This window comes from Crassostrea angulata, chromosome 7, assembly GCF_025612915.1.
Source record: "Crassostrea angulata isolate pt1a10 chromosome 7, ASM2561291v2, whole genome shotgun sequence".
Classification (NCBI taxonomy): Eukaryota; Metazoa; Mollusca; class Bivalvia; order Ostreida; family Ostreidae; genus Magallana; species Magallana angulata.
Genome location: NC_069117.1, coordinates 35,511,553 through 35,531,913, shown reverse-complemented (window position 1 = coordinate 35,531,913; position 20,361 = coordinate 35,511,553). Strand labels below are relative to the sequence as shown.

Here is a 20,361-nt window from a genome sequence, read left to right as displayed (position 1 = left end):
ATTTTCTCTATCACATTTGTGATACTAACGCGATATACAGTTTCTTTAATGCTTTTAATTATTAAAAAAGGGATTTTTTAAATAAAAAAACCAATATTTCAACAAAACTAATTAAGACAAAAATATTTATGCAGTCATCGGGAATCGAACCCATGACCACTAAAGCAAAAAGGACAAGAAATCGATGCCTATAACCACTACGCCACGATATCATTGATAAAAATTTTTATCTTATAATTCTCCATGTAATACTATGAAAGAGTAATCACGAATGTAGGGTTGTTGATTTCATTCTTAAATTTTAAAATGAAGACCACCTTAAACCAAAAATATTTTTGCATTATAGTATTGTTTGATGTCAGCTGAAATTAAATTTAATTTATTTTTTCTGGTTTACGGTGGTTTAATGTTTGTTTTTGTTATTTGCCAATGCCCACATCACATATTCCCATATGGTCAATACAAAAACTGATTATTTTATCGGATTTTTATCGACACTAATATAACATTTTTTACCAAGTTTTTTTTTTATTTGTATGCACGAACTGTAAAATAATGGAAACATTTGAAAAAAATCAATAAAAATTCATTTTTTAAAATGCGTTATATTGTATGCGATATTCCATTATAAGTGCGCTATTCTCCTTTTGTGTTCGCTTTTATACGATGGCTATGCTAAGTATGTGTATCATAATAGACATTGCAGTAGTTTTCCAGGTCTATTAAGCCATATCTTAATGAAAAAGTGATGTACACTATTTACAAAAACAAACGACATAAATTGTATTGATTTCTTTCGTCTCATAATAAAATTCGCTGCTGAGGTCAAGGCGGGTATGGTTGTATTACGACTTTGAAAAAAATTCAAATAAAAAATAAACGTCGGTACATTTATTCCCTAATATTTGGGGAAGTGTTTTGTATACATGAACAATCGATACATCATATGCAAGTTGAATAAACCCAATCATTCGGGAACAAAACCAAACGGTTCCCGTTTCTAAACATTCCCAAGATGGAGTTGGTTTGTTTGTTTGTTTGTTTTGGCTTTTTTGTGTTCTCATACAATTTTTTTTTATGTACTTTAGATAATTCAAACTTTGAAAGGAACCGGATTTTGCTTGTGTAAATAGGCATCTTTCTAATAAATGTGGTCTGTATAGAAAAATATTTGATACTCTCATAGCCAAAAAAATCTTGGGGGGGTGGGGGGGTGTGCACTGAATTCTTGATCATGAACACGGTCGAAGAAGCATCACTATTATCTCCAAATAAGCATTTCTTGTTCTTCAGTCCAAAGATTCAGTTTTGTTCTTTCACATGCATGAAAACTACAGTAAAATGTCACAGATGGAATTTTTTTTTAAGTTGATCATCTGGCTAAAATTTTGTTCTAGGATCATATCAAAGCAAGTTTTTCATTACCCCATTCCTCCTTATTTGACATATCGCAGTTTATATTGCCGTTCATTAATTAACTCTGAATGAAAAAATATATATAAAGCACATGCTTCCTTTGATGCTCTGTCAATATTTCAATTCTAAGTAAAAAAAAAAAAAAGACACACGGTCTCCTTCAAGCGATTCATATTCTCTTGATTTCTTGCATATTATACAATACCAGAGAACGATGCTGTATGTAGTAGCTTTTTACCCGATTTATGTTTTAAATTTACTGGATTTTACCGATGTGTTTTATATGATTTTTTTTAATCAGCACTAACGGCAGCATGAAAATAAAAAAAGTCGCGCACACACGAATTATACTCGGCCTTCGGTGGTGGACTAAAGTATTAGCTCTCGCCATGTTAAAGTTGGACTTAAGACCTGTATTTTGACAGTATTTAAGATTATACTAAGATATGACAAATTTATGAGCTATGATGAGATCTTATGAAAAATATTTAGTCTTAAGAAAGATTTTAGTCAAAAGTCGGTTATGTTAAATGAGCCCCAGGTTTATATGGCAGAGTATGAAAAAGTAAGATTGGTCTTGCTCTTGTGGGGGAGGGGGCATATCCTTTGGCCAAGGCTGTGCGTTAGGACAGATATTATTTTCCGGTTCTGACGGAAAAGTCCTGGGGATCTATTCACAAAAACTATACGCCAGCCATGGTATAACGCAGACAACGAGTTGGCGCTGTGTGAAGTAGTGACGTTATTATTATGATCCCATCTTTTACGTTGTGACGTTATCAGCAGTATTTCACTAAACACATAGATCATACGATGTATATTTATACTTTAAAAAATCAATAATGAAAAACAGAACCTGAATATATTTAATATATTTTTTTTAATGTATATTTTTTCAAATTGCCATACTGGCACTGTACTAGTTATCGGCTATAATTTTACGGTTTCTTTTCGTGTTTCCTTATTTCTTGATATATTTGAATAAAACTTGACATATTTTAAATGGTGAACTCCTAATTTATCAGTCTGTTAGATTATATCATCATTTAGAACTCAAACATTTTGTTTTTGTGCTATTTAGCACGCTCCAAATTTGCCGAGTTTTTACGATTTACTGTACCAGTTATCGGCTTCGTGATAATAACACAGTTAAATCCCTTTCCATGTTGATTTTATATTCTGCAAAGTTTAAATTGAATTATGTCCCTTGCGGGGTCAGTTTATAGGTCGTAGGGGTTACTATACATAAACAAAACTCATAAAATTATCCGTTTATCATCATACGGTAATACATAAAAACGTATGCTGTTCAATACATAATTGTGCAATCAGGCGTTCAACTGCACCACGAATCTCTCAGAATTTAGTGAATTTCTTTTGTTTAGAAATTTTATATGTATTGATATTATATGTCAAATCAAATAAGGGATATAATAACGATCACAAAGAGGTCATATTCTATTTTTAACTTATTACGTCACTTTCCCCATAGCTGAAAGTGCAAAGATGTAAATCAGCAGTAAACAATGATCGTTAAAACTCATGTTTAAAAGATATTCAAGAAAGTTTTCAAGCAAACTTACTTTTCTTTATTCGAAACGGACGACTGAATTAAAAAAATTCGGATAGTCGCATGCTATAAACCCGAACCCTCAGTTTAGCCGATAACTGGTCTTTGCCGATAACTGGTACAATACCAGTAGGCCCAAATAGGCCCTGTGGCACTTAACGTAGATATTCAAATAGGCCCAAATAGGCCCTGTGGCACAGAAATGGTTAATATTCTTCGTTACACCGCCGGGGTTTTCAAAAAGATTCACTCTGTATGAACGACACACGTGTTCGATGTGCATGCGAAGAAAGACAGCACTGTCTGAGCAAAATAATAAGGCTATCTGGGAAATTCTTTTAAAGAATTAATATATTTTGTATTTCATTGATTGTTCTTTCCTTTATTCTTTATTACAAACATTCTACTACAATGTGTAGTTCATGCATTTAGAAGTCCGTGCAACATGAATGCATCAATCGGAAAGCAACCGAACGTAACTTTCTCAACCGGTATATATACCCCAGTGGCAATAGAGGGACGATCGAAACTAATATGGCGACCAAATGCTTTTATGAATTCATGTCGGCTTTAATCTATAAGCATAGGTGGCCATATTGGCAATTTTACAATTTTGGCAAAGGACTTCATGGACATTTTTAACATACATACATACTCTTTCGATGTTTAGGTGTAAAATAATGATTGTTGAACATTTGGCCTTTTCGTCCCTGTCCATGAGGCCCCTGGGGAGGTAATGTCATTAATTTATCAAGTAAGATTCCTCTTATCCCAGAGATGCTTCAAAGTCAAAAGGTAATAATCGGCCTTGTAGATTTTCAGTTAAAAATGTAAAATTGTTTAGGGACTACGCATGTAGCACGATGACGGACAAACACCAATGGCAACGATCCTTTGAGTGACTAAGATGATCTAAAATGTTAAAATTCTATTGCTAATAGAAAAGAATATTGAAAAGACTAAATCTTTAAAAAGAATTTATTCAAAATTCAACAGTTTTGACGAACCATTGACAAGAAACCAATACAAAACCATGAACAGAAATTTATTGCATTAGTCATTGGGTGATTAATGTGACTTAATTAGGGTTGTGAAGCAATAGACAACACTGCATTTCAAGAGAAACTAAGATTTTAGTATTCAGTGCAAAAATATTTCCAATTTAATATCCTACAGGTATATCTTGATATAATTTCTTCAAAATTATATTTTGTTCGATGAGTTTTCTAATCAGTTGTACTTTAACTGGTGGAGTTGTATTCATCAATACCACGTTCATATTCATCAACATCAGCCAGATCCTCATCTAATGAACTTGATAACTGTTGTAAAAGCAAATCCAAAGCCTGCAAATATTTTTATATAAAACATAAAATTAGCAACATTAATTAACTGTTAACCAATAAAACTAAAACTAGAACTATCCTGGTGGGTTTTTTACCCCTGCAAAACTTTTTTGCAATATTTTCAAACGGGGCAAATGTGAAATTTTAACTAAAATAATTGAACACAATGAAATTCTAGAATTGCAAACGAATCTCCAAATAACTTTTCTAAATTAAATAAGAAAAAAGGTCGTCTCTTTATCCCAATAAATGTAAATGATACTTCAATAAACCCCCAAATTAACCCAGTAACCCCAATTACACCCTCATGATGCCCAAATAAACTATAATTTACTGAAATGCACCCCAATGGTACTCAAATGAATCCCTATGATGACATTTTGTAAGTAATGAACCTCGTTAATGCCACAATAAACCCGAGTTGTACTCACTGAATTCCAATGATAACCAAATGATACCAAAAATGAATCACATTCATACTCCAATGAAATTTTGATGATACCAAATAAACACAAATGATACTCAAATCAACTCATAAAATGACCTTTCGTTAAAGTAACACAGTGACTCAAAAATATGTTTTACTTTTTGATTTTGACAACGGAGAAAAGAACAAATATACGAAATATCATTATACAAAAGGTTTCACGCATTTAAGGTGGCTCTATACACCCACAGTTTATTCCAATTTTCAATAGAAGGCCACAAAACATATACTTATCAAATATTAAAATGACGATAGGGATACTATAGGTATTTTTAAAGAATTTTTTAATGTTTTTTCGTGTTTTTGTAAAATATTTTTTTAAAAGACAGCTATCAAGAAATTGAGAGAAATTATTTTGTCATATGACGGATATTTCCTTCGGGCACATAAAAAAATATATAACACTTCTTAACATTCAAAAATGTTATTATTGCAATTTTTTTTAGTATTTCCCCAAAACATATTTTTTCATATTTTCTTACTCTGTTGACAAATCATCTGAAAAAGTTGCTTGATGTTATAAGAAAATGTATTTTAATAAATGTTAAATAAAAAATTGAATGAAAACAATTGCAAATAAACACAAAAAATATTTTAAATTTTATTTGGTATGAAAGTTCCTCATGTAAGGGTTATCGTTCCTAAGTCCCAAGGCCCAAACACCTTGGGGACTTTTCATTTCTGAGTTGAAGAAAATTTCCTAAATATAATGTTGGAATGATAAATACATGCATATTTCATTATAGACTTTGCCCTGTATAAGTGAATATATTCGCTTTAGTGCAAAACTAAGTCAAATAAATAAAGGGGAACATTGACTAGGCTAATGGGATTTATGTATCCCAACCTGAGAGGGATTCAAAGCAACCCTCTCATCCCCGTTAGGTGTCGATATTAATGTGCATTAAAGTATATTATAATTGAAATATTTTCACCTGTTTAGAATTTTCTTTCACGGTATTCAACCAAAAAATACGTTTTAGAAATTTTTAGAAAGTTAAAAAATTTATTGTTCTCAACGGGACTCGAACTCATGACCTACTGGTTTCTAGTGAACCCACTAACCCACTGCGCTACGGTGTAACATATCGATGATGCTAAAGAAACTCTTTAAAAATTTATACTTGATTTTATTGTTTATTTCGATAAATAATACCACACAACGTGAAGGTGTCACATACCACATTACTTGTAACTAATGAATTTTCCAATTATCAAATTAAATCTATCCATTTAACAAATTTTTCAAAATAGCGGTTCCCATACAATTCACCTCAGTTTAAATCAGCCAGTACCGGAAATGCATGTTTCCAGATTTACTTTTTTGCGTACTGCGTCATCAAAAAGTGGTGAATAGAGCCACCTTAAAGCCATCACATACAGGGATGGGGTAATCATGATCAGTAATAGTAATCAGCTGTAATTTATTACAGGTTGCTGAGTAATCAGTAACCATCCATATTTGTTATTACAAGTAATCGTAATTTAATTGATTACTCTTTAAAAAAACCCTGTAATAATGATTAATTTTTGATTACTTTCATGATTACAACAGTAAAATAAAAATGCTTTAAATCATAGTTCATTAGAATTATTAGGTGAATAAGGACTCATTTTAGATATTGTTTCGGTAAGGAATGAGTGAAAGATGTGTTTTAATAACTAAAATAATACAGGTGTAATTCAAGTCAGCTAAGATAGGCTTGCTCCCTGTTACATTTACGATGCTGTTTTAATTTGTCTTTTATTTAAGTTCTCCTGTAATGGACCACTGATTCTATTACCCTTTCTGGTACCCATCGATACCTGTATATATCCACCTGAGTTTAGGTTATTAGTCTCTTTGGACCTGGTAAAATCACCTGCACAATCTTTCTTCATATTATCAGTTTCTGTAGTTGTCTACAGACACGGCCTCTGAGGTGAGTGAAGCAAATTTACTTATTCATTCTCATTCTATTTGTTTATTAAATGGTCCTAGGATAACTTTGTTGTTTCAATGTGTTTTATTTGTAATTTGTTTTGTTTGAATGTCCCTTTCGTAAGTTATTCGTTTGATATGTTCGTTATATAGTTCATTATAGGGCTGCCGTAATTTGACCTACGGCAAAGTGACTATAACAGTGTAATTGGCAAGTTAATTTCGTTACAGTATTTAAAGTTACGTGTAAAGTTATTTGGTTTATTATTATATTATTTGAAATTTATTCCATTATTATGTCATTAAGATTTTTTTTTTATTTTTGACAAAATTCTTTTTTTTTTAATTGTTTGTATGTACTTATATCTATTTTTGAAATTTTTGTTGGAAAGTGTTTGACAGAATTATTCGGGACCTGGAAGTCAGCTGTTGACACTGAACTTACGTCGTGGATACACCACCTCAGTAAGTTGTGTGTCTGTAAATTGTTAACGTTTTCACATCACGTTTGAAATATATAGATATCATGTAGGCCTATTGGTGTCTTATCAAACTCAGGAGTGTATCGACAGGTATGTGGGAGGTTTACATTTTTTCAGTTGTCACATAGTGAGTTGTCTGTATGAGTCATGTCACAGTCTTAAAAATCGATCATTGATTATGGGATGACATTGGTTACAATGGGGATACTCTTAAAGACTTTGTTAAGCTCCTACAAGAAATAGAACGTGAAGAGCGGAATGTGGAAAGAGAATGAGTAAAGGAGGAGCTAGATTTTAATAGATTGATGGAAAAACATGACAAAGAACTACAGATACAGCCAATCACGAGAAAGAAAATTTAAAACTGCAGGTGTTGATGAGGTGAGTGTTAAGTTTAAGGGACTAAAGATCCCGGCTTTTGAAGATGGCGAAAATGAAATGGATAGTTACTTACGTAGATTTGAAAGATACGCAGAATTACAGCAATGGCCAAAAACGACGTGGGCTATGAGTCTAAGTGCACTTATGAAAGGTAGGGCTTTAGATGTGTATGCATTGTTAACCAAAGAGAATGCTTTAGATTATGATAAGTTGAAGTTAGCTCTTCTTCAGCGTTATGAACTTAACAGAAGATAGCTTTAAACAAAATTTAGATTAGATAAGCCAGACGTTGGCGAAACTTTTGTTCAGTTTTCTGTCAGAAGAGTAGTTATTTCCAGAAATGCTTGAAAATGGCAAGCATAGCAGAAACTTATGAAGCATTGTTTGATTAAGTTTTACGTGATCAGTTTCTTAATGTTTGAAATAGAGATCTAATTCTGTTTTTGAAAAAGAGAACGTCAAAGAGTATTTAAGACATGGCACAGTTGGCAGATCAGTATCGGGAAGCAAGCAACCAATGCTGCAAACTTAATCAAGATTAAAGGCCATGGATTTCAACCTTCAACATCAAGCGTTCCTGGAAACTCTAAAGAAAATCCAGGTGAAAATAGACATCAAAACACAAACAAACCCTTTGTTCCAAAATCAGACAGACTTTGTTACAAATGTAACCGAGTGGGTCATATTGCTTCGGAGTGCAGACCGAAACCAAAGGTTGGCGTGGTTACTACCCAGAAATCACGCGACACTCAGGAAATCTCACCAGTAGAGGCTGAATTTCCAGCGCAGGTATCTTTTATAAATACAATACCTACAGCAACTGGTACTAATACATTATAACTCGATTCTCCGACAACAGTGTCATCATCATGCTATCTTCAGCAGTAGCACAACATCCCATTATCAGCAGGATACAAGCCAGTTACAGCATTGCGAGACACAGGATGCAGTGGAATAGTTGTACGGACAAGTAAGGTTGACAAGCAAAATATAATTTAAAAAAAGTTTCAAACCTGGATATTGACAGACGGTTCAACTATTAAAGTACCTGTTGCTTCTATTTTCATTAACACGCCTTATATTACAGGTACATTTGAAGCATGGTGTATTGAGAAGCCAGTTTACGACCTCATCATTGGTAATTTGGAGAAAGTAAGACCACCTGGAAACCCAGATTCCCAATCCTCATGCTGTTGAAACCCGAAGACAAGCCAAAGCAAAACTCAAACCTTATCATCAACTCAGAGTTCCAGACATTTTAAAAGAGAACATCACTCCAGAGGATATCAAAACGAAACAGCAAACTGATGACTATTTCCAGAAATTCGTCAATGGGCGGAAGGTCAAGTAGTTGACCAGCAAACAGCGAAAATACGATGGTTTGTACAGAATGGATTTGTGTACCGCGAAAACCAGGCCAAAACCGAAACAAGTAAACAAGTAAGACCTTTACTCAACTAGTAGTTCCAAAGAAATTCCGAGAAATTGTTACGAAGTTGGCTCGTGAGTCTATTATGTCTGGACTACATCTACATCTCGCACAACATCACGAATACCTTCAGAATTCTAATGGCCGGGATTACAATCTGACATCAAAAGATTATGCCGTTCTTGTGACATATGCCAAAGAACCATTCAAAAGGGCAAGGTTTAAAAGTACCCGCTTCAGAAAATATCACTCATTGATGTTCCGTTCAAGAGAGTTGCTGTGGACATTGTGGGGCCTATTCACCCTGTCACCGATAAAGGAAACAGGTATATATTAACTTTGGTCGGTTTTGCAACTAGATACCCAGAAGCAATACCAATGCATTCCTTTGAAACAGAAAGGGTTGCAGGGGCGCTAATAGACATATTCTCCAGAGTTGAAGTTCCAGTGGAATTGTTGAGTGACATGGGTTCAGAGTTTACATCATCCATCATGAGGTAAGTAAGTCGTTTCCTTTCACTGAATCAACTAACTACCACTCCTTACCACCCTGTGACTAACGGAATGGTCGAGAGGTTCAACGGCATCGTCAAACAAATGTTAAAACGTATGTGTGCTGATCGTCCATGTGATTGGGATAAGTATATCAATCCAGTATTGTTTGCTTACAGAGAAGTTCAACAAGAATCAACAACATGTAAAAGGGCCGATGGGGATATTGAAAGATCTATGGGCCAAAGAAATAGAAAACCCCCAGGTGAAGTCTACTTACCAGTACAGCTTGAATCTAAGAGAGAGGCTTGAAACAACTGCAGAGTTGGCGAGAGAAAACTTAGAAAAGGCGTCTTAAAGACAGGCAAAGTAACAATTTAACAAGAGCAAGGAATATGATAGTAGGAGACAAAGTTTTAGTTTTACTGCCCAAAGACTCCAATAAGTTGTTGATGCAGTGGAAAGGTCCATTCAGTGTAACGAAGAAGATCAACAAAGTAGACTACCAGAACGACATGAAAGGTAAATTGAAAACGTATCATGTATATATGTTTAAAAAGTATATTGATAAGAATGCTGATTCAAAAGAAAGGAGGCAAGGCGATGAAGCTATAGTCAGTTCTGCTGTGGTTGACTGCCCTGAAGATGAAGACCTCGAAGAATATGGATTACCAAGTGTCGGGGACAAGGAGGAGTTATCGAGTATGGACATCAACCAAGAGCTGAGCCCTGAAGAAAGGCAGAAGGTAACTTCTCTTTTGAACCAGTTTGATGATGTGTTATTGGACGATCCAGGATATACGTATTTGATTGAACATGATATTAAAACAAACTCAAATCAACCTATCAGAGTAAACCAAATAACAATGTGCCGGATAATTATGCCAGTGCCAAGGTGGCATTTTTTCACCCGCTTAGGATGCAGATTCGGAAAAATCCATGTATACCAAATGATAGACCACTATGTAGAGAGTATATAACCACTTTTGTTTTTAGTGTGTTTCACCTGACAGGAGAGATATTCACCTTTAAAAATTAATATCCCATCAAAAATGATAATTCCCATAGGAGAACTGATTCTCCTACAGGAAATATTGACAATCCTTTAGGAATTTTTAAAATTCATATATGAATTATATTTCCTATAGGAGAATGGTATTTCCTGTAGGAATTTGATTTAGACATGTAATTTTCCTATAGGATATTAAGTTTTCCTATCGGATTTTATCAAATCCTATCAAATTCCTATAGGAAGTTCTTGTATTCCGATAGGAAAATTCAAATTACCTACAGGAATATTGTTTTTCCTAGGGGAAAATTAATTTCCTATAGGAATTGTTTTTTGAAAGGTAAATATCTCACCTGACAGGTGAGATACACTAATAACAAAGGTGGTTGTAAACTCTCTAAGCAATGATCTATCATATGGCATATTGGAATTTTTCGATATATGCAGCTTAAGCGGGTGCAAAAATGCCACCTTGGCACTGGCATAATTATCCGGCACAGTGTTATATGCAGTTCCATTTTCAATTAGAGACATAGTAGATAGAGAAGTTAAGAAAATGCAAGATCTGAATGTAATCGAACTGTCAGATAGTCCCTATAGCTCGCAAGTAGTGCTTGTGAAGAAAGAAGATGATTCTTACCGATTCTGTGTGGACTTTAGAGCTATAAATTCATGTTCTCAATTCAATGCAGAACCAATGCCTAATTGAGATGATATTATCACAAAATTTGCTTTTTATAAGGTATTCTCTAGAATAGACCTATCCAAGGGATACTGTTAGGTTCCACTGACAACATCGTCTAAACCCAAAACGGCATTTCAGACTTCCTGTGAACTCTTCCAATCCCGGGTCATACCGTTTGGATTGGTGACAGCTCCAGCGATGTTTTCCAGATTGATGCGTAAGTTGTTGTATGGAATGACAAACACTGACAATTTCATTGATGACATCATTTTTTACAACAGACGTAGATCAGCAGATAGCAGTACTTCGTGAGCTCCTAACACGATTGAGAAACGCAAACCTGACAGCAAAACCAGGAAAATGTGCAATAGGGTACAAGAGCATAGAATGTCTAGGCCACATCGTAGATGAGAACAAATTGCAACCACACCCAGACAAGGTAACGGCAATCCAAGAATCTGTGGCACCTAGCAAAAAACGTCAATTAAGATCTTTTCTTGGACTTCTCAGTTTTTAATGGAAGTTGATTCCAAACTTTTCATCAATTGCGTTACCCCTTACATATCTAACAAAGAAAGGATCGCCAAACAAGCTTGTTTGGAATCAGCCTCAAGAGAAATCTTTTCAATCATTAAAATCCATGCTTTTACAATCACTTATTCTCAAAACTTCCAGATTAACCAAAGCAGTTTATTTTTCAGACAAATGCTTCTGAGAAAGGAATTGGTGAAGTCCCGATGCAGTTTGACGATGAAAGCGGATTGAAACTTCCGGTAGCATATGTCAGCAGGAAACTGAAGTATAGTGAATGCAGGTATTCCACAATCGAGAAGGACTGCTTAGCAATTGTTTGTGCGGTCAACAAATTTCAACTGTATCTATATGGTCCGATTTCTGATTTGAAACCGATCATCAGTCGTTGATGTATTTGAACACGGCTAAGGTGATCAACGCTAGAATCATGCATGATATGACTTGGTCTTCAATCATATAGATACTGAGTCATTGCAATTAGAGGCAAGGATAATCAGGATGCAGATTATCTCAGAAGACAATGAATGTGTGTTATTTTGTGTACATATGAACTGTTGGTTTAATGTGTTCGTAAATGTATGTTCGGAAGTATAAGCATACTTCTTGTAAAAGGGGAGGTATTGTAACATTTACGATGCTGTTTTAATTTGTCTTTTATTTAAAGTTATCCTGTACTGGACCTCTGATTCTATGTCCCTTTCTGGAACCCATCGATACTTGTATATAATCCACCCGAGTTTAGGTTTTTTGGCCCTCTTTGGACCTGGTAAAATCACCTGCACGATCTTCCTTCATATTATCAGTTTCTGTAGCTTAATTGTCTAATTTCATAAATACAGACACGGCCTCTGAGGTGAGTAAAGCCAAGTAACTTATTCATTCTCATTCTATTTATCTATTAAATGGTCCTGGGATAACTTTGTTGTTTCAGTGTTTTTTTAATTACTAATTCTTGTATTTTATTTAAAAATTTCTATATGTGAAAGAAGAAAATTGGATCTCAATGCGCTCAAATTTAAAAACATTCAAAAAATTTCTCCATTATAAACGATTGTTGTTTACCCGGCGTGAACTCGTGTGGCGTTCTCTAACCTTACTCACATGATTGATGAATAACTCGACTAAAAAATCTTGTCACATGATATGTTAAAAGAGCTATTCCAATCAATGAATTAACAAACATATCACTCTATTGTAGTATTAGAGGGACATGGTCACGATTTTGGTCAAAAATCTTTTTCTCGATTTTAATGTTTACAATGCTTCAGTTAGGCATTTTTAATAGGGAACCAAAATTTGAGTGTCATTTGTTGAGTTATAAGCGAGTTACAGAGCTTACAATTCTTCACTATGTAAACAAACCCTTTGTTTACATTTTGAATGTTGAAGTGAAAATTCCAGTTTTAGACCTCAAATGAATGTGTTTATCGTTAGTAACTGTTTATTTATACTTAAAATGAATAAGAAGATAGACAAATTAGCTTGAAAAAGATTTTTTACTGGTATATTTATGTAAACAAAAACAGGGCACGAGCTTTGTTAACATGACGAAGAATTGTGAGCCCTGTATCTTGCTTAAAACTCATGGACTGGCACCCAAATTTCTTTTGATCATTAGAAATGCATTCCTAAAACATTGTAAATAATAAAAACAGAAAAATAAAATATGACCAAAATCGTGACCATGCCACTTTAAAGCATGGACTTAGCTCTATGTAAAAACATAGAATTGTGAGCAAAGCTCTCTATCTTGCTTATAACTCGAATCTTGACACTTAAAAAGGTTAGTAAATAGAATATTGAAAAAAATTAAACAGAGGGAAAATGTACTATAACAAAGAGCACAATATTTCTTCGAAAATGAATCACATGCTAAAATAAATCTCTGTTTAGACTGAAAATGCTGAGCATCTAAACAAAACATTGTTACATAAATTAAATATTACGCAGAGTTCATACCGAATAAACAACAGAATGAATAGTATTTTTAGGCCTAGTAACTAAGTATATTCTAAATGCATCGAAGTTAGTTCATTTTGCGCAGGTAAACAATCAGCTGTATGATTTACCAGTCTCTGTTTGATGTTATACGTATGGGTTTCAAAAACACAGGCGATAGTTCTACTAAGTTAACGCTTAATTAATAAAAATGAATCAAAACTCAAAACAAGATAAACACCACTGTCACAAGTGAAAATATCAACGCATTGAAATATTCAACTTCAATTTACTTCATAAAATCGGTACAGATATAGTTTGCATGTTTCAAAGATTCCCTTTGCACGTAAAATGTTGCACAACAAACAACTTCTTTATTGCCAGACTCATTAATCATGCGTCCAATATGGCTGCTTCAAACAAAAAACCTCGTTTTTGAGATAGGGAGTACCAAACCCGAAGTAATAAACTGAAGCATCCCTTTTTCTACATCATTACTTTCGTAATCAATTCAAATATGGCACAGAATAAGCCCTTATTTTTGAAATTTATATTATGAGTAGTTCCTTTAAAATTTCCATAAGGATTATTTATGCTAAATTGCGTTGAATTTGACTTAGTTGTTCCTGAGAAGAAGATTATAAAAAATGCACCCTCTATTTTTTACCGTTTCGAGGTTTTCTCCGCTTTGAATGAAAATTGGCCTTTCAATTCTGCAATTGATATTCACCTTTCCGACAAATTTTGTTGAAATTTGCCAAGTGGTTTTAGAGAAGAAGTTCAAAATGTCAAAGTTTACAGATGGACGGATGGATGACGGACAAAATGTGATCAGAAAAGCTCAATTAAGCTTTCACTCAGGTGAGCTAGAAAAGCGGTTTCATCCTTTATTAATCAAAAAGAATCCTTCTCTCATAAGGATGTTTTGTACAAAGTTTGGTTAAATTTTGCCCTGTGGTTGTTAAAAAAACGTTTACAGATAAACAGAAAGACAGAATGACAGACAGACGGACAACAAGTGATCAAAAAAGCTCACTTAAACCTCCGGTTCAGGTGAGCTAAAACAGGATTGACGGACTGACTGATTGATTGACTAACATACTGACGGGTCAAAAAACATCATACCCATCGCATTATATTGCATGGGGTATATATAGGATCTCTCATGACTTGTGATGGTATATGATTTTTATCCAACGAGTTGTGTGTTTTCCATCTCCAAGCCTTGGCGAGGGGATAGAAAACACATAACGAGTTGGATAAAAATCATATACCATCGCAAGTCATGAGAAATTCTTTTTATCACATGTTTTCAACGTATTTTGTTAAAACTCCATCTTCTCTCTAAATATTGTAATTGTGAGCAGCACAACACATTCGTTATTAGATGTCAACAACCTTACGCTCGAAAGAAAAAGTTCCTTGAAGATTAACAGACAAGTATTTAATTTTTCTAACATATTGTTATTAATTTGTGAAACAGCATTTAGTGATTCACATGTATGACTCTACACTTTTCAAATTAATTATTCTATTGCTTTTTCATTTTACGTCTTTAATCCTCTAAAAACGTTTTGTTTAATTATGACGTCACGTGGCGTAAGAACACACAGTGGATTATTAAAAATTTATCCCATGAGTGATATTCACCGCATACTGAGATAAACATGTGATAAAAATATTTATTCTAATCATTAATTAACCATTTTATTGGCTATTTAAATAAGCAGATACATGTATCAAGTAATGCAGAAAGTATATGCCAATAACATTAACATTTTGAATGAACAAATTTAATGAAAACGTTTATACACTTACAACATCACTCACTACTTTCTCATGTAGTTTTTTTAAGGACTGATTGGAAATAGTCTTCTCCCTATTGATTATGACATTTGTGTATTGGCTTACCAGAATATTTAATATCACATCTGCAATTGAGAAAAAAGCACATCTTAAAATTATTCAACATTCATAAAGATTAATATTCGTCATTTCAATAAGAGGCCCACAGACCAAATATACTTCTTATGAAAATGAGCACATATTCACCTGTATGTAAACAAAAGAAATCAGAGTATATACTGGCGTACGACCAGTTTTCGCCGAGTACCATTTCTCGCCAGTATATTGTGATGTCATTTTATCAACACATAAAATTATAGACGAAAAATGACGTCACAATGCACTGGCAAGAAATGGTACTCGGCGGCGAAAACTGGTGGCACGCCAGTAGAGCTCACCGTGAGACAATGCATCATCTTATCAGGTCACCATCATTATATTTGTAGGCTATTACATGTAACATATGTATTATCACTAATATTGCTTCAAAAGTCAGAGTTATAGTTCATTAAGGTCTTCCGTTTACAACGGAATACCTTATTGTTTTCGTACTGTTTGTTATTATTATTCAAGTCTTCCGCTTCCAACGGAATACCTTATCGTTTTCGTACTGTTTCTTCTTCTTCTTTTTTTTCTACAAATTTTGTGCACGCGTTTTCTAAATTATTATTACGCCGATTTCAAATATTTTTTCACAGATGATTGCTAGTGGTCATAATTCTAGAAGTTTTCTGAAATTTTAAAATCGTCACTTCCGGTTCCGATTTACGGCAGATTTTGTAAGTTTTTACGATCAGTTTTGTGCAAACATAAACTCAGAGACTTACAGAGATATAAATATGAAATTTTCCGGATAGTCAGACCATAGTTGGAAATTGTCCAGAAAGTAGATTTTTGGCGCCAGTAGCGCCATTTGTTTAAGCTCGCCTTGGCACAAAAATTGGGTACAGAATTTCGCATCAAAATTTTCATACGTTTTTATCTGTATCTTTTTATCCTCTAATATTTTGTTAAGACACATATAATAAAAGTGGTAGAAAATCAAAAGATCTTTCCAACGAAATAAAAAGGGCCGAAGACACTCGTAAACACCATTACAAATAACTTATAAACGATAAAGATTTTGTATATCTTCAAAGACGCAAAATTGTTGATCGTAACAATATCTATCAGGTAAAATCATTGCCACGCCCATTTATTATGTTAATAGGGATTTTAAGGGGCCAAAGTACTTAAACTTTGACGCAATATATATCAACAGAAGGAAACATATTTTGTTTAGTATTGTAGAAGATAAAATGCCTGCATTGAAAATTCTAATCGATTCCATTGATCAAAACACCCAATGTCTGTTCCCATTAGAATCTAGAGGGCTGGCCCCTAAACTATTCAATCATTTGTATCTAAAAAATGATCAACAATTTTAGATAGGTGTAAGAACAAAAAATGTTAGTATTTTGAAGACCTTTTCAAAGAAATCAGGAAAAACAAGATATCTGTGAGCCAATGCTCACTAGTGATACCCCCGCTCTGGTGTGAATATGCAAAATAAGCAAAGTCGACATTTAACAGAAAGCTGGCATCCGATTGGTACAGAAATATATCCCACAATATGGCATGCCTAAACAAATAGTGTGTTAAAATTTCAAGCATCTGCGATAAATAGCTGCTGAGAAATCTTTGAGGAAAATTTGTTTGAAAGTTTTGGCTAAAATAAACAAAGTACTCATTTAACAGGAAGATGACGTCCGATAGGTACAAAAATATATCCCACGATATGGCATGCCTTAACAAACACTGTGTAAAAAGTTCAAGCATCTGCGATAAATAGCTGCTGAGAAATCTTTGACGAAAATTTGTTTGAAAATTTTGGCAAAAAAAAAACCAAAGTCATTATTTAACAGGAAGTTGACGTCCGATTGATACAAAAATATATCCCACAATATGGCATGCCAAAACAAATAGTGTGTTAAAATTTCTAGCATCTGACATAAATAGCTGCTGAGAAATCTTTGACGAAAATTTGTTTGAAAATATTGGCTAAAAATAAACAAAGTCGTCATTTAACAGGAAGTTGACACCCGATTGGTACAGAAATATATCCCACGATATGGCATGCCTATACAACCATTGTGTAAAAATTTCAAGCATCTGCAATAAATAGTTGCTGAGAAATCTTTGACGAAAATTTGTTTGAAAATTTTGGTTAAAAAATAAGCAAAGTCGTCATTTAACAGGAAGTTGACGTCCGATTTGTACAAAAATATATCCAACGATATGACATGCCTAAACAAATAGTGTGTTAAAATTTCAAGCAACTGCCATATATAGTTGCTGAGAATTCTTTGACGGAAATTTGTTTGAAAAATTTCGCAAAAATTAAACAAAGTCTTCATTTAACAGGAAGTTGACGTCTGATTGGTACAAAAATACATCCCACGATATAGCATGCCTATAAAAATACTGTGTAAAAATTTCAAGCATCTGCAATAAACAGTTGCTGGGAATTCTTTGACGGAAATTTGTTTAAAAAGTTTTGCTAAAAATAAACAAAGTCGTCACTTAACAGGAAGTTGACGTCTGATTGGTACAAAAATATATCCCACGATATGGCATGCCTATACAAATACTGTGTAAAAATTTCAAGCATCTGCGATAAACAGTTGCTGAGACATCTTTGACGAAAATTTGTTTGAAAATTTTGGTTAAAAAATAAGCAAAGTCGTCATTTAACAGGAAGTTGACGTCCGATTTGTACAAAAATATATCCAACGATATGGCATGCCTTAACAAACACTGTGTAAAAATTTCAAGCATCTGCGATAAAAAGTTGCTGAGATAAATGCGACAGAAATTTTTGTTACGGACGTACAGACAGACAGACGGACGGACAGACAGACACACAAGGGTAAAACAGTATACCCCCTCCCCTTGGGAGCGGGGGTATAAAAAGGATGACCCCTTTATTTAGGGGCCAAGCCACTCATAAACTCTGTTACAAATAACTTTAAAAACGTGCAAGATTTTGTAATGTAAAATAGAAACAAAGTTGTTGATCGTAACAATATCCATCAGGTAAAATTATTGCCACGCCCATTTATTACGTAGATAGGGATTTTGAGGGGCCAAAGTACATAAACTTTGACGCAATATATCTTTAAAAAAGACATATTTTGTTTAGTATTGTAGAAGATAAAATGCCTGCATTGAAAATTGTAATCGATTCCATTGATCAAAACACCCATGTCTGTCCCCATTAAGGATCTAAAAGGGGTGCCCCTTCAATATTCAATCATTTATATCTCAAAAAATGATCAACACTTTTAGATGAGTGCAAGAACAAAAAATGTTAGTATTTGTGAGACCTTTCAAATGAACTCAAGAAAAAGGGGCTGGTCCCTGAAATTAGTAGAGTCTTTTACACATACCTTAAAAAAGATTTTGTAATGCATTGTAGAAACAAAGTTGTTGATCGTAACAATATCAGTTTGAAAAACTCATTGCCACTCGTTTCCAACGGAAGACCTTATTGTTTTCGTACTGTTTATTTTTCTTTCTTTTTTTCTCCAAATTTTGTGCACGCGATTTTTCGAAAACTTTTTGACTGACTTCGACCGTTTTTTTCACAGATAATGAGACATTATATGAATTTAATATGTTTTTGAAATTTTGAAATTCATCACTTCCAGTCCGGATTTACGGCGGATTTTGTAATTTTTATATCATTTTATTATCATTTTTTCCCCCACAAATTTTGTGCACGCGATTTCTCGGTATATATCCAACCGATTAACACCTTTTTTCACAGATGATTGGAAGTTATCTGAATTTATTTTGTTAAGGTCTTCCGTTTTCAACGAAAACAATAAGGTCTTCTGTTTTCAACGGAAGACCTTATTGTTTTCGTACTGTTTATTTTTCTTTCTTTTTTTCTCCAAATTTTGTGCACGCGATTTTTCGAAAACTATTTGACTGATTTCGACCGTTTTTCATAGATAATGAGACATTATATGAATTTAATATGTTTTTGAAATTTTGAAATTCGTCACTTCCGGTCCAGATTAACGGCTGATTTTGTAATTTTTATACGACCAAATTTGTGCACGCATAAACTCAGAGACTATCAGCGATATAATCATGAAATTTTCAGAATACCTAAACTACATTTTGAAGTTGTGCCAAATGCAAAAATGATCAACAATTTTAAATAGGCGTAAGAACAAAAAATGTTAGAATTTGTGAGACCTTTCGATTGAATTCAAGAAAAAGGGACTGGCCCCTTAAATTAGGGGCCAAGACACTCCTAAAGTCTATTATAGATAACTTAAAAATCATAAAGATTTTGTAATGCATTAAAGAAGCAAAGTTGTTGATCGTAACAATATATATCAGGTAAGATCATTGCCATGCCCATTTATTACGTAATTTGGGATTTTTGGGGCCAACGTACCGAAACTTTGACGCAATATATCTAGATAAGGAGACATATTTTGTTAAGCATTGTAGAAGAGAAAATGCTTGCATTGATAATTCTAATCGATTCCATCAATCATAACACCAATGTCTGTCCCCATTAAGGATCTAGAGGACTGGCCCATAAAATATTCAATCATCTGTATCTAAAAAATGAACAACAATTTTAGATACGTGTAAGAACAAAAATTGTTAGTATTTGTGAGACCTTTTGAATGAACTAAAAAAAAAGAGGCTGGCCCGTTACATTAGGGGCCAAGACACTCATAAAGTCTTTTTTGCATACCTTAAAAACGATCAAGATTCTGTAATGCATTACAGAATCAAAGTTGTTGATCGTAACAATATTAGTT

The 20,361-nt window shown here is 33.7% G+C and overlaps 1 protein-coding gene across 3 annotated transcripts in view; it reads right to left on the bottom strand.

Annotated features, from left to right (window-relative positions):
* Nucleotides 1–3,946: 3,946 nt before the first annotated feature.
* LOC128155234 (uncharacterized) overlaps nucleotides 3,947–20,361 on the bottom strand; it is a 228,681-nt gene continuing 212,266 nt past the window's right edge. For 2 of the 3 annotated variants that reach the window (XM_052816843.1, XM_052816844.1), the window contains 2 exons: nucleotides 15,509–15,621; nucleotides 3,947–4,332 (listed from right to left, as the gene is read on the bottom strand). In XM_052816843.1, coding sequence (XP_052672803.1) covers nucleotides 4,228–4,332; nucleotides 15,509–15,621 — 218 coding nt within the window. In that variant the 3' untranslated portion in view covers nucleotides 3,947–4,227. The remainder of the gene's footprint in view (nucleotides 4,333–15,508; nucleotides 15,622–20,361) is intronic. The other variant, XR_008239583.1, reaches the window with a different exon arrangement.